At 37.9% G+C, this 13,422-nt stretch overlaps 1 protein-coding gene across 1 annotated transcript in view; it reads left to right on the top strand.

Annotated features, from left to right (window-relative positions):
• Positions 1–13,422, top strand: part of LOC145994119 (uncharacterized) — a 130,644-nt gene that overhangs the window by 104,118 nt on the left and 13,104 nt on the right. The window contains exons 7-9 of the mRNA XM_083130208.1: positions 2,447–2,569; positions 3,693–3,820; positions 4,389–4,659. Of these exons, the coding sequence (XP_082986334.1) occupies positions 2,447–2,569; positions 3,693–3,820; positions 4,389–4,659 (522 nt within the window). The remainder of the gene's footprint in view (positions 1–2,446; positions 2,570–3,692; positions 3,821–4,388; positions 4,660–13,422) is intronic.

Here is a 13,422-nt window from a genome sequence, read left to right as displayed (position 1 = left end):
ACCGTGATACCCAGGGCCGGGATAACAACCCCATCCCTCATGCATACACATTTCAGTTGTGACTTCTTGATGCCAAGCTATGCCAGATGCAGGCACGTATCTGGAAATATATTTCGGGGGGGTCAGAACAAAGTGTGTCAATAATAATAATAATAATAATAATAATATTAATGTTTAAATGAAAATAAGTTATAATTAAATAAAATATTAATTAAAATATGTAAATGTATTAATATTGCGTTTTGATTATTACACGAATATGTAAAAGGATGGCATATAGATATAACATCATATAGCTATTTATTTTATAGCTTGCGTGTACTTAAGATCGCCAAAATTTGTATAAAAACAAGAAAATTAATGTCAAATGGATAAAGAATTGAATATTTATGAAATAATGAAAATGGATCTTAGATTCTGTTGATGAAAAGTGAAGTTCCTGATTAATATTTTATGCATATTATCATTAGTAGTAGTGCACATAAATCTTATTTTGTAATGTCCTTCAAAGCAGTGTGATCCAAATATAATAATTATTATAATAAATTGCAAGTAATCCAGCAAGATCTAGCGGAGGTCTCTTTGTAGAAGGAGGCCTGGGTGTGATTGCGACTTCAAGGAGAAAGCTCTGCACCTTGCTATAAAGTTTAAAGGGGATATAGAGGTAGGGAGCCACACATTCACAATAACGGTAAGGGGATGATTTGACCAGCACCACGCTACCGCAGCTTTTAGCCCCTAGGAGTTACTTTCCCAGGTACCCATTTGTCATTAGAGGATGGATGAACCCCAGAGACATTTTAATTCAGGGATAAGGTGGGAACATTATTAGTAATCAACAATGTATTATATGTAGGGGTAGTACCAAGCCACATTTTCGTACTTGCGAGAAACATAAATCCTCAATTCTGCGTTTAAACTCGATATTTTCAATGTTATGTACGTGGTGTCTAACTCATCGGAAGAACTGCATTTATAATGTTTGTTACGGACTTCCATTTCGTATCAACTAAGATGTTCTATAAGTGTATGGAAATAACAAATATGGCTTGGCACTCTTTCATAGAAGCCAAGGCATCTACCGATCTGTGAGGACAGATCTGAGTCAAGGCAGGAACGAGGTCGTCTAAATCATTTGTTTACAGCTTTGAATGTGATGCTAAACACGCCTTTCAATCAACTTCCTAGGCAGGTTTATAATGCATGCAACATGAATATGACCTTTCCCCTTTACCAAGGGCACTGGCAGTGGTGGGCCAGGTGGGGGCACTTGCCAGAGATTTCTGGAAATAATTATTGAAATTTGAATGGTAAAATTGTAGCGACATTTTACAACAAAATATATTGTTTTCGGTGATTTACATGCTACAACTTAAAGAAATTATTATTATTATTTGAAATAGGGTTACATTTAAGCTTACAGTTTATTTTACGCTGATTTAACTATAAAAAACATCCTTTTGTCTTGCAAGAATTAGTGTTAAGTGTACAGTTATGCAAATTATACATAAGATAAGATATACATGACAAGGAAATTTGAAATGCATGTAATTAAAGAAACATTAGGAATAATAATAATAATAAATGCGTCTATGACTCTGCCCCTCCGAGAAAAAATCCTGCGGGCGGCCTTGCCATTTACTTTATAAGTCTTGATTGGTGGAAACAACTGTATCAATACAAAATCTTCAGAGATACGTCAGTAAATTATCATATTTAAATAATAACATTAAATTACTGACGAAAATATTTCATAATTTCATTCACCCTGAAAATATATTTCTCTGTATTTCCGGGAGCTCCGGGAGCTGAAATCTGAAGCTGTAGGAAGGAAGGAAGAAATGCTAATATTACCCATATCGTCCTTTGGTTGAAAACAACGCAAGCAAATGTCTCGTAGTTGAGGGTGCTTTATTGTTAAAATTTTGAAATCGGGAATGCAAGGTCAGGAGAAAGAAGAAAAGACAAGACGAAGTGCTTTTTATTCAAGAAAATAATAGGTGGGTAAAAATGTCCAAGCCTGAATTTTTGCTTAAACGTTCCACATGATAAATACGACAATCATTTTTACTTTTTTCGTCCCCTTTAAATTTAGGGCCCTTCTGCCTCCTATGTTAGGCCAGATAAAAATAGAATGTAATTGACCACAAAAATTAGCTTTTCCATCTTTTTTTTTTTCTCACACCTATTTATTACATTTCTCCTATCAACCCCATGAGACGGGAGGTCCTTTCAGGCGCGAGGTCCCGGGCGGTCGCCCACTCCTTGCTACTCCACTGATAACATTATTGAGTCTGATCCTGGGTGTTCCCTTGAGAGTTCCCGTGCCTTTGTGGAACCTGGCAATTGTGAACTATCGAAAAGTCTTGTTTTGCAGTCGAAAGTGAATCGTGTATTCAAGTACATAGAGTCCAAGGCTAATATTTAATCATTTTCTTCCATTCAGTGATACGACAGTGCGTTGAATCCAAGTTCAAGTGCCGGAATGGGAGGTGCGTGAGGAAGGAACTGCTTTGCAACGGTGAGGATGATTGTTTTGATGCAACCGACGAGGAGGATGAATTGTGCAGTGAGTATCAGACTGGTTTCCAAACCCTTTCAGGTTAAACGAGAGATGATCGAAAAAAATAATACAAATTCTGCAAATTCCAGTAGGCATTTATCAGACGAATATAAACGGACTTACACTCTGTCTCATCTATCTCTAGAGCAGGCGAACGAAAGCAAGTTTCTGCGTAAGTAGTGACGCAAGACGGCTCCAACAATGAACACGCGAGAGGAGGGGGATTCCCAGGACGGGGGTAAAGCTACTGCAGTTACCTGCCTTCCCAGCGGCGTGTACTGCTTCGCTCTGCCTACTCGATTTCCTCCACTTCTCTGACGCTATGCGCTACCTTGCTCCAGAGATAGCCGAGACAGCGTATACGTGAAAGGATACTTCATACACTACTTCTCAACATAGTCAATCCCCGGTTCAGGCATTTCTCAACTTCATGATGCCTGTCTCACAGTACTCGGAGCTCACCTGAATGGCGGGGCGGCGGGGGGAGGCTGCTAGTACATGACACCCGTGCAAGTGACTGTGAATAATTAGTCCTTGTTTTTTCTTAATGCTGGTATGTTTTTTATTATTAATAACCGCACCCATATAAACAAAAAAATAATGGTTTAATGTTTTTATTATGTTTTAGTGAATGAAATGAATGTTTGTGAGACTCGTGCATGTAACAATAATTCGTGTTTTTTATTTATGATGTTAAAATTCGTAATTATTATGTAACAGCATCTGTGTATTGTGAATCAATATCAGAATGGTTTCTTGAATTTTAGTGATAACAATGTGTGGACCTCTAAGGCCACCCAACCACTTAGGTAAGCTTCTTGTGCGGTACGGGTAAGCTAGGGTTAAATATAATGTGCATAACTCCAATCCAGACAAAAGCGTATTTTCCTTCCACCATCTTGAAAAGCATTCAAATACGGTGCATATGGCAGACAGAAGCAAGGTCCTGGTATTTCACATGAGCGCATATAGTCAACACGTTCAGGATGGTGGACTTCAATTAAAATTTATCGAAAAAAATGTTACACTTTTTTAGCCATACTTGTTGTAGTTGACTCACGTAAAAGAAGCCATGTGTGTATTTGCATTTTTAATTTAGTGTTAATACGTGCATATTTTTTTATTCCAGTGGCACCTTTTTTCTCAACGTACCCTAGGCGAACGGACACGAGAGGGCCCGATGGAGGTCTCGCTGTTAACATAATGAAGATGGAAAAAGTGATTCCATTTCTGAAACCACGACGAGGTTCATTTAAGGTTTGTATGAAATTGATGGATGCGCTCTCAAACTTAGCTTTCATTCGATACGTTGAATTTTTTTCTTTTTCAGTTGAGTTTTGCCTAAAAGAAAGGTGGTCATCGGGTCCTTATGGATTCATTATTGATTCAGGGTCTCTACTCATTTATTTTATTTATAATCGTTGTCATTTTCGCATGTAATTTCGTCCTTCATTTCCTTTGTTTCTAATTTTCTCCTTGCCTGCAAATGCTAGATATGAATATGTGTACGTGTTGTAGTTTTACTGGTAGCACTGCACAGCCCTTTTTAATTGTCCCACGTGTTGTAGTTTGACATGTAGCACTGCACATCCTTTTTGAATTGATCCACGTGTTGTAGTTTTACAGGTAGCACTACACAGCTCTTTTGAATTGCCCCACATGTTGTGCTTTTACAGGTAACAATACACAGTCCTTTTGAATTGACCCATGTGTTCTACTTTTACACGTAGCACTACATTGGCATTTTGGATTGCCCTACGTATTGTAGTTTTACAGGTAGCACTGCACAGCCCTTTTGACTTGCCCTACGTTTGTACTTTTACAGGTAGCACTACACAGCCCTTTTGAATTGCCCCATATGTTGGACGACGCAATCTCACTCCCAGAGGAGGAGACCCTCTCCATTATAGTCTCCCCTACGATCGTCACCTCGCACCCGAACCTCAGGAGCTACCCGCCCGAGAAAAGGGGCTGCCTATTTCCGGACGAGAGAACACTCGAACACTTCAAGGTCTACACCCAGATGAACTGCGAGATGGAATGCATCGAAGCACTATCGCAGAAAAACTGCGGCTGTGTCGGTCTCTATATGCCACGTGAGTATGCGTCAAGATCTTACGGTGTCAAAAAAACTGGAAACTTCTCCGCCAACTTCCCATTAAATTTCACTTTCAATTTTTGGTTTCTCATTTTCAACCATTCGACTGCCATAGGACATATTTCTTCGTTAGTCAAGTAGATTAGATAGTACGAAATTAAGTTGAGCCTCCTTCATTTAATACTTAGCTCAGAATTCGGTAGAACTGAATATGATGTTGAATAGTATTTTCAAGTAGGATCATGAGTTAATACGTAGTTTACTGCTAAGTGGAACTAAATTGAGTTCTTACTTAATAGAGTGCTCATGAGTATATTTAGTTGACACTTAGTTTAGGACTTTCGAGCAGGAAATTCAATTGATTTTTAGTTCAGTGTTCAGTAGGTCTTTAAATTAGAATTTCAGTTGATCCTTATTTCAGCATTCAGTAGGACTTTCAAGCAGGAAATTCAGTTGATTCTTAGTTCAGCGTTTGTTGCTGTTAGGTTTTGAATTAGCAACTAGTAGAAATATATAATTTATTTAAGAAATAAAATACAGAAATTAACTTACGAGTTGGTGTATTACACTATATCCCATAATACAAAAAAATACAGTAAGAGTGATAATGAATTATCCTTCTTCTTATCAATAATCTTTATGATGACAATAAAATTGTGAATGTTATCAAGAATGACAGTCACAATAACCTCCCTTGCTGGGGTGAATAAAATATAGCCATAATACTTTGGTGGCTTAATAATACACATCAAACAGTAACATAATATTCAAATATTCCACATTCAAATCAACTTTTAATATTATATATAAATCTTTCAAACAAGGAAAATTAATTCTAAACTACGTTTTTATCCTTGCACCTATTTGCTAAAATTCAACAACAACTCTTGTATCTTCTCCATTGAACAGTGGAAGGGGTTGATATTTTGTAAATTGTGTGCACACTTTATATGTTGTCCATCTAAAGACACCAACTTCACTAATTGTTTGCACCTCCTCCACAAATAACGGTCCCACATATAAGTCATAAAATTTATGGACATAAAATTTAGACAAAACTTCTTGCATGATTGCTAACCATAAATAAATGACATTGAACAATTGTAGGGGTTTCTACGTTTGAATGAGTCTTCTCTCTGCATTTTGAACGTTTAGTTGTTTCAATTAACTGAATATATTTAGGTGTCAAAGACAATTCTTTAATATCTTATGGCTATTCAATAACAGAAGTTATTTTATCCCGAACTTCATCGTGTAGAAAAATTTCAACCGGAGTGAAACCAACAACCTCGTTATATGAGTGATTTAGTAATATTATAACATTTGTTAAAACTTTGGACCAAGATCTGTGGTTGTTTTTGCAAAACAATATAAGCAAACGAAAAACCTCCTTATTATATATCTCTATTAGATTTGCACGAGGCGAATATGTTGAATTGAGAATATATGCTTTACACCAATTGACTTTAAAATTTTTCACATTCATTGGATTTAAATTGTGATCCATTATCTGTTAACATAACTGTACACATATGATAATGATGGAAATAACCTAAGTTAATTCTGTTGATAATTTCTCGAGTTGTTTGTTGCCTTCCTGAGAGGATAAGCCATAACATATTTGCTGGTCAGTTCTACAATAGTCAGAATATGTTGATATCCTTGAGATAATAGCAATGGACCAATCAAGTCTAAACATAAGAACTTATGTAATTTAAAAGAAATCACGTGAAGCTCCTTTTTCGTAATATGTTGTGATTTTTGTTTTGTCCTTGCACATTCCACACAATCACTTAATTATGACTTTATACTTCTCATTTTAGTCCAGAAAAAGAATTTCAAACAGTTTTTGTAAAGCTTAGAAAACCCAAAATGGGCAGCTAAATCATGTTGTTCATATAAAACTTTCTTGACAGCTGTTTCGGGTACAGAAGCTCTCCAATAGTTCGAGTTTGTAGATCTATAAAACAATATATTTTTGCGTAGTTTAAATAAAACCTTAATCTCGAAATTGTCATCACCTTTGTCTAACATAGAAATTATACGTTGACACAATTCATCGTTTTGTTGTACTTTTATCCAATAAGATACGTTTTCTTCTCCTATTAAATTAATATCTATACAGTTTACATATAAAGTGGAAGGAAACAAATTGTTTTGTGACTTAATTGGATGGCTACTTAACGCATCTGCGGCCGTATTTGTAGAACCACTAACGTGCTGAATTGTATAATCATAATTTTGCAATTTCAGAGCCCATCTATTTAGCCCTGGATTTAACGATCTTGCTGAATTTAAACAAAAAGAGATTGATGGTCACAATGAGTTACAGATGGTCTGCCCAGTAGGTATATTGAATATTTTTCCACTGAGAAAAGGATGGCAAAGCATTCTATTTTATGTACTCTTCCCAACATCTTATTTGACCGCCCTCAAAAATTTCAAAGTCCGGAATTCATAAATTTGGCAGAATAGCGCTTCAGAGACAACTAAAAGTAGCCAACTTTTCAACATTTCTTCTTCCTAAATGGAAACGCTCTTGTGATTTTTTGTTCATTCTTAGAATGAACAAGATACCCTAAATCAGTGATGCAATACATGAGTAGACAAAAAATCTTAAGTAGAAATAAGAATGTTGAAAATATTTCACGATTCCTCGCTCTGAATTTGAAAAGAGGTAAATTTATGTGCATTTTGAAACACTGAACAGGTTCTCATCCACTTGGAAAGAATTGCCGTCACATTTGAATGCAAGGAGGAAAATTTCTGATGATTTTATACGAAATTTTTAGGAAAGATACCTTGTACAGTGTCTCTCAAAAGTTTTAGGACAACGACATTTTAAACTAGGCAACCCAATTTACAGAAGGCGTTGGTGGGTTGCGTGTAGAGCTAGGCTCAATTTCAGGGTTGCCACATGCACAATAGATATTGATAAAATACGCGAAAGAAATAAAAACAAGTATTATTGTGTAAAGTATTAAAAATATATAACAATATCTCGTGTGACAAAATTCCTTCGCAAATAAAAAAATAGGTTTTCTAGTATTTCATCGCTGATGATATTTTCAGAAAGGAAAAGAGGTGAGAGAAAACGAGAGGTGACAAAGGACACGAGAAAGAGAAAGCGAAAGGAGAAGACGTAAAGTAGAGGAGAAAAGAAAGAGAGGATAGACGAGGAGAGGAGATGTAGTGAGGAGAATGGAAAAAGATTCTAGGAGAGATGAGCAAAGAAGAATAAAGAGAAGAAAACGAGATGAGAGAAGATGAGACGAGAAGAGGGGAGTGGAGAGTAGAGTAAAGGAGAGAAAGAGAGAAGAACGAAAAGAGGAGGAGAAAAGTGCAGTCGAGTCGGAAATCTAAGACAGGAGAGGAGATACGAGGAGTGGAGATGAGTGGGATTTGACACGTTCAAAGCGATATTTTCATGTATAAGATCGTGAATTATGATACTCTAACGATAACTGTGTACCTTCAAAGACATTGAAAAATATTAATGAAACAACTATTTATATTTGTGCAATACAGGACGTACTAATTTTACCCCTTTAACCACTCGAGTTCAATGCAAGGATACATCCGCAAATATCGAATGAAAAGTTCTCATCATGTGCAATTCTCCATTAAATGTTTTCGCCGAGTCATACTACCTTCGTTTTCTTTGTTACAAACAAGTATTGTTTGCACATTACATGTAGGAGGAGAGTTGCATCTACATTTCACATTGGTCAGCTCCTTCTACTTACTTTCAGGAGCGAAAGCTTGTAGGGTAGTGTTTACCGTTCAGGACTGTCAATCTGATGGTCGTAAGTTCAAACCCTTCCGTTGGCAGAACATTTTCGTAAGTTTTAGACCTATCCACGCCGTGTGAAACGGAATAATTCAGTTTGGAATTAACGATGGGGGGAGGGGAAATATTAAATTACAAAATCTCCATTTCAACGAACCGAGAAGTGGACAAAAATTGGATAATTCTTATACATATTAAAATTACATTCATGCTTTTAGTGGTATAATCGCAGGTAAAATCAAAGATCTTACTTGGAAGATTTTATCTTGCTCTGAACTAAGCCAAAAGGTATTTTGCACCGATCTAATACATTCTCCAATACATTTCAAAATGTTATTGAATGTTTCATGTCGACAATTTGACCAATGCATCAATTCCTGACGCTGAGACGATTTTTTCTGCAACTACCTCTTCTCTTCAGTCTATTCTGTTCTTCTCTTCTCATTCTCCTTCTTCTCTCCTCTCCTTCTGCTCTGCTTTTATCACATATCGCCTTCCCTACTCTTCTCACATCTTATCTCCATCCCACTCATCTCCACTCCTCGTATCTCCTCTCCTGTCTTAGATTTCCGACTCGACTGCACTTTTCTCCTCCTCTTTTCGTTCTTCTCTCTTTCTCTCCTTTACTCTACTCTCCACTCCCCTCTTCTCGTCTCATCTTCTCTCATCTCGTTTTCTTCTCTTTATTCTTCTTTGCTCATCTCTCCTAGAATCTTTTTCCATTCTCCTCACTACATCTCCTCTCCTCGTCTATCCTCTCTTTCTTCTCTCCTCTACTTTACGTCTTCTCCTTTTGCTTTCTCTTTCTCGTGTCCTTTGTCACCTCTCGTTTTCTCTCACCTCTTTTCCTTTCTGAAAATATCATCAGCGATGAAATACTAGAAAACCTATTTTTTTATTTGCGAAGGAATTTTGTCACACGAGATATTGTTATATATTTTTAATACTTTACACAATAATACTTGTTTTTATTTCTTTCGCGTATTTTATCAATATCTATTGTGCATGTGGCAACCCTGAAATTGAGCCTAGCTCTACACGCAACCCACCAACGCCTTCTGTAAATTGGGTTGCCTAGTTTAAAATGTCGTTGTCCTAAAACTTTTGAGAGACACTGTACAATACCAAACGATTCTGCATAGTGTGTCTTTTCCTTGGTTCTTGGCGAAAAATGGTTCGAAACTCCGGCACAAGGTTTCTTCAACTGAGATCAACGTGTTTTACTGAGCTTTTCGTTAGAATCTCCTGGAGTAGTCGTCGACCTCCATGGCCAAGTGGTTCGCAGTCTGCCTGCAAATCGTGCAGGAAGCAGTTCGTAGCGAGCTCCGCTCTTCGCGTGAGAAGGCTTAGTGATAGAACTGTCCGAGTTAGCTAGGGCCGTATACGGTTTGCTAGGGTTGTGTTAGTTTTTTTTCCCCTTGGAGTGCAAGCGAGGTTTTGGCTACAATTACCGTGAGCCAGTGAAGATACGATGAAATAGTTCACGATGAATACACAAAGAGAAAACACCTTGAAATTTGTTTTCATTGATGTCAAAACGAGACCTACGTCATTGGATTTTCATCGATGGTTTCATGATGTCTACCAAGTGCCTACGAACCAAGTGTTCAGTTTTGAAATAGATTACTTTCGTAAGTGTTTGTACGTGAAATTTGCGTCAAAAGTGGTAGGAGAACGGTTACTAAAGGATTTTGGTGCTGAGGTAATTTACAGTGACGTAGATGGTGACCATAAGGTTGAAGTAGAATGGGCCCACCAGCGACATGTAATTGTTAGAATCCATGTAGTCCCAACTGAATTAAGTGCAGAAGTGATAAGTCCTGTCATGAGGTCTTATGGGGAAGTGTTGAAAATCGAAGACGAGACATGCAGATCACATTTACCACACTCGAACTGGACGTGTCTTGCTCAAAATGGTACTACGTAAACCCATACCCTCATATGTAAACATGAATGGAGACTCCTATTGGGTAACATACCCTGGGCAGGTTCGTACCTGCATAGCGTGCTCCGAAGAGGGTCACGTAGTCGCACAGTGTCCTAAGCGTCGATCCTCTGGAAACCAGCCCCGCCGGGGGCCAGTTAATATACCCGCTGACAATGTCCCAATGGTATATGAACCAACTGTGCTACCCTACGGACTAAACCAAGAGATTCAGCTCCACCAGTTGCAGAAGTCCCTGCGTCAGGAGATAACAATGGAGGGAACACGGATAGCCCCAGAATCACCGACGAGGAGACAGGTACCAGACAGGAAGTTGGTGTGAAGAATGCACCAACAGGAAGGGAAGAGATGGAGCAGCCAACATTGACCATTTCGGAGGAGATGCATCACATACCCCCGCCCCCACCCCCCAAGTGCTTTGTTCGCGGAGGCAGAATTCCCCGTAGTTACCTCTCCTAGGAAATCACGGTCAAAATCTGTATCAAGGTTACGGTCAGTGGCGGAAGAGTCCATGGTGCTACGTAGAAAGAAGAAGAAAAATAATGAATGCGTAAGTTCCACAATAGTTCATAACGAATTTAGAGTAGAACCTGGTACCCCAAAACAAGATGTTTCAAAGGTCAGTTTAACAAGTTATTCAGCAAATGTAACTAAAGAGAAACCTTCGACTAGTAACAAACTTACCCCAGATTTATTTAGTGGAAAGCATAGTTAATGCATTCTAGGCAGAAATTAGAGTTTAGTAACGTTGAAGAAAGTAAGTAAGTTTTGTTTTCTTTTGTGGACAGTTATAATCATGCAAACATTTACCTTGGCATCTATAAATTTGAATCAAATGCGAAGTAAGACCAAACTAATTGCTCTCAATGACTTTCTCATTAAATCGTCTATTGATGTGGCCCTCTTACAAGAGGTAGCCATAGACGATTTTTCTGTACTGAACATGTTTAAAGTATACAACAATTTTACTCCTTTTGCACAAGGGACTGCCATAGCATGTAGGAGACACTTGGATTTACGTAATGTAGTGCCCCATTCCACGGGCAGACAAATAAGTGCCAAATTAGGCTCAGTGTTTCTCTGTAATGTGTATGCTCCGTCAGGAAGCCAAAACAGTCGGGAAAGAGAAGATTTTTTTTCAACAGTTGTAGGGCCCGAGTTGACATCCCACACACTAGACACTATACTAGTGGGAGATTTTAACTGCGTAATTCGTTCACAAGATCAAAATCCAGGATACAACTTCTCACGTGCGCTCTATGAATTAACGCAGGGGTTACAACTGCGTGACGCTTGGATACACACCAATGGCGAAAGTCAAGGTTACACACATATCACCTCCAATAGTGCGTCATGGATCGATAGGTTTTATGTCGCACCAAGATTTCAGGAATATATAATTAGTGTTCAAAATTTTCCAGTATGCTTTAGTGATCATAGTGTCCCAATTCTCAAAATAAATTTAGATTTGATCAAACCCCGACAAGGTAGCGGATACTGGCTTTTAAATGGCACATTATTACGCAATGGTAGTTATGTCCAGCTAATCAGGGAAACGTGGAACGAACTCAAGGCCTCTCGGCCAGTGCAAAAGACCCTAATCGAGTGGTGGGAAACTCGAGTTAAGCCTAAATTTCGTCAGGTCAGTAAATTCTTCAGTGCAGAGGTTAGTAGAGATCAAAGAAACAAATATAATTTTTTGTATGCAGTCTTGAATGATCTCCATCGTTTGGCATTGCAAGGTAATTTCGATCGTCCTTATGCAAATGAAATAAAAGCGCAATTACTTGCTATACATAGGAAACGAAAATCTGCAGCAATAATAAAGAGCAAGATTCTTCCCATAGACCCAGACGAGCAAGCCACACTAAGTCACATTCTTCAAGAGCATAAACACGCCAGGAGTCACGTTATTCATAAATTAACTTTAGATTCCGGTGAAGTTGTCACCAGCCCTCATAGTATACACGACAGGTTTTTGCAATACTATAAAAATCTTCTTGGTCAAGCCTTTAATCCAACAGATACGCAATGCAATTTTTTGAACTACCTCCCTGCGTCACTGACAGAAAATGAAAGAACTGAGCTCACACAACCGTTTTGTAAAAAGGAGGTTCATGATGCAGTATTCAAAGCTCCGAGGAATAAAACTACAGCCGAAGATGGATTACCATCAGAATTCTATCAATGTTTCTGGGATCTAATAGGAGACGAATTAACGGAATGGGTCAACGAAGTGTTGACAACAGGGACCATAGGGAAGACCAGTAGCACGGGAGTTATAGTGTTAGTCCAAAAAGGCAAATCCAAAGTTCGTCACAGATTTTAGGCCAATTTCCATATTGAGCAGTGACATCAAACTTATAAGTAGGTGCATAAATCAGCGTTTAAAAAAATATATGGTTAAACTTATTGGCAATTTACAGTTCGCTTGTAATACGTCCCAAAGTATACATAACTTGCTACAAACGATAAGAGACGTAATTATTACCAAACAAAATAAGAATGCATCAGAGGCAATTCTATCTTTAGATTTTTCTCAAGCATATGACAGAGTGAGCCACGAATATCTGTACAAAGTCTTAGAAGTATATGGCTTCGGAGACACTTTTCTTAATTGGATAAAAACATTATATAATCATATGCTGCTAAAATTTAAATTAAATGGTTTCTTGACAACAAGTTTTAAAATGCGACGAGGTGTACTACAAGGTAGTCCCTTTAGTAGCACATTGTACGTCCTCACAATAACACCCTTTTTGTTTAGTATCCAGCATCATTTACAGGGCATTTCTATGGCTTCCACCACAATACAAGTTGGCAGTTTCATGGACGACGTCACGATTTTTCTCAAGGATGAAAGAGATCTGTACAGTGTTAAAAGCCAAATACATACTTTTGAGCTCACATCAGGAGCAAAATTAAACAATCGAAAGTCATTCCTGATGCCGCTTGGCAAGGAGAATCCTTTCACAAACAATACGGAGATCCCTGTAGACAAGAAAATAAAAGTTTTAGGTATAAAC

This window comes from Lepisma saccharinum, chromosome 10 (assembly GCF_977018435.1).
Source record: "Lepisma saccharinum chromosome 10, izLepSacc3.1, whole genome shotgun sequence".
In the NCBI taxonomy this organism is placed as follows: Eukaryota; Metazoa; Arthropoda; class Insecta; order Zygentoma; family Lepismatidae; genus Lepisma; species Lepisma saccharinum.
Note: the sequence above shows the minus strand (reverse complement) of the source record. Positions and strands in the feature narration are given on the sequence as shown.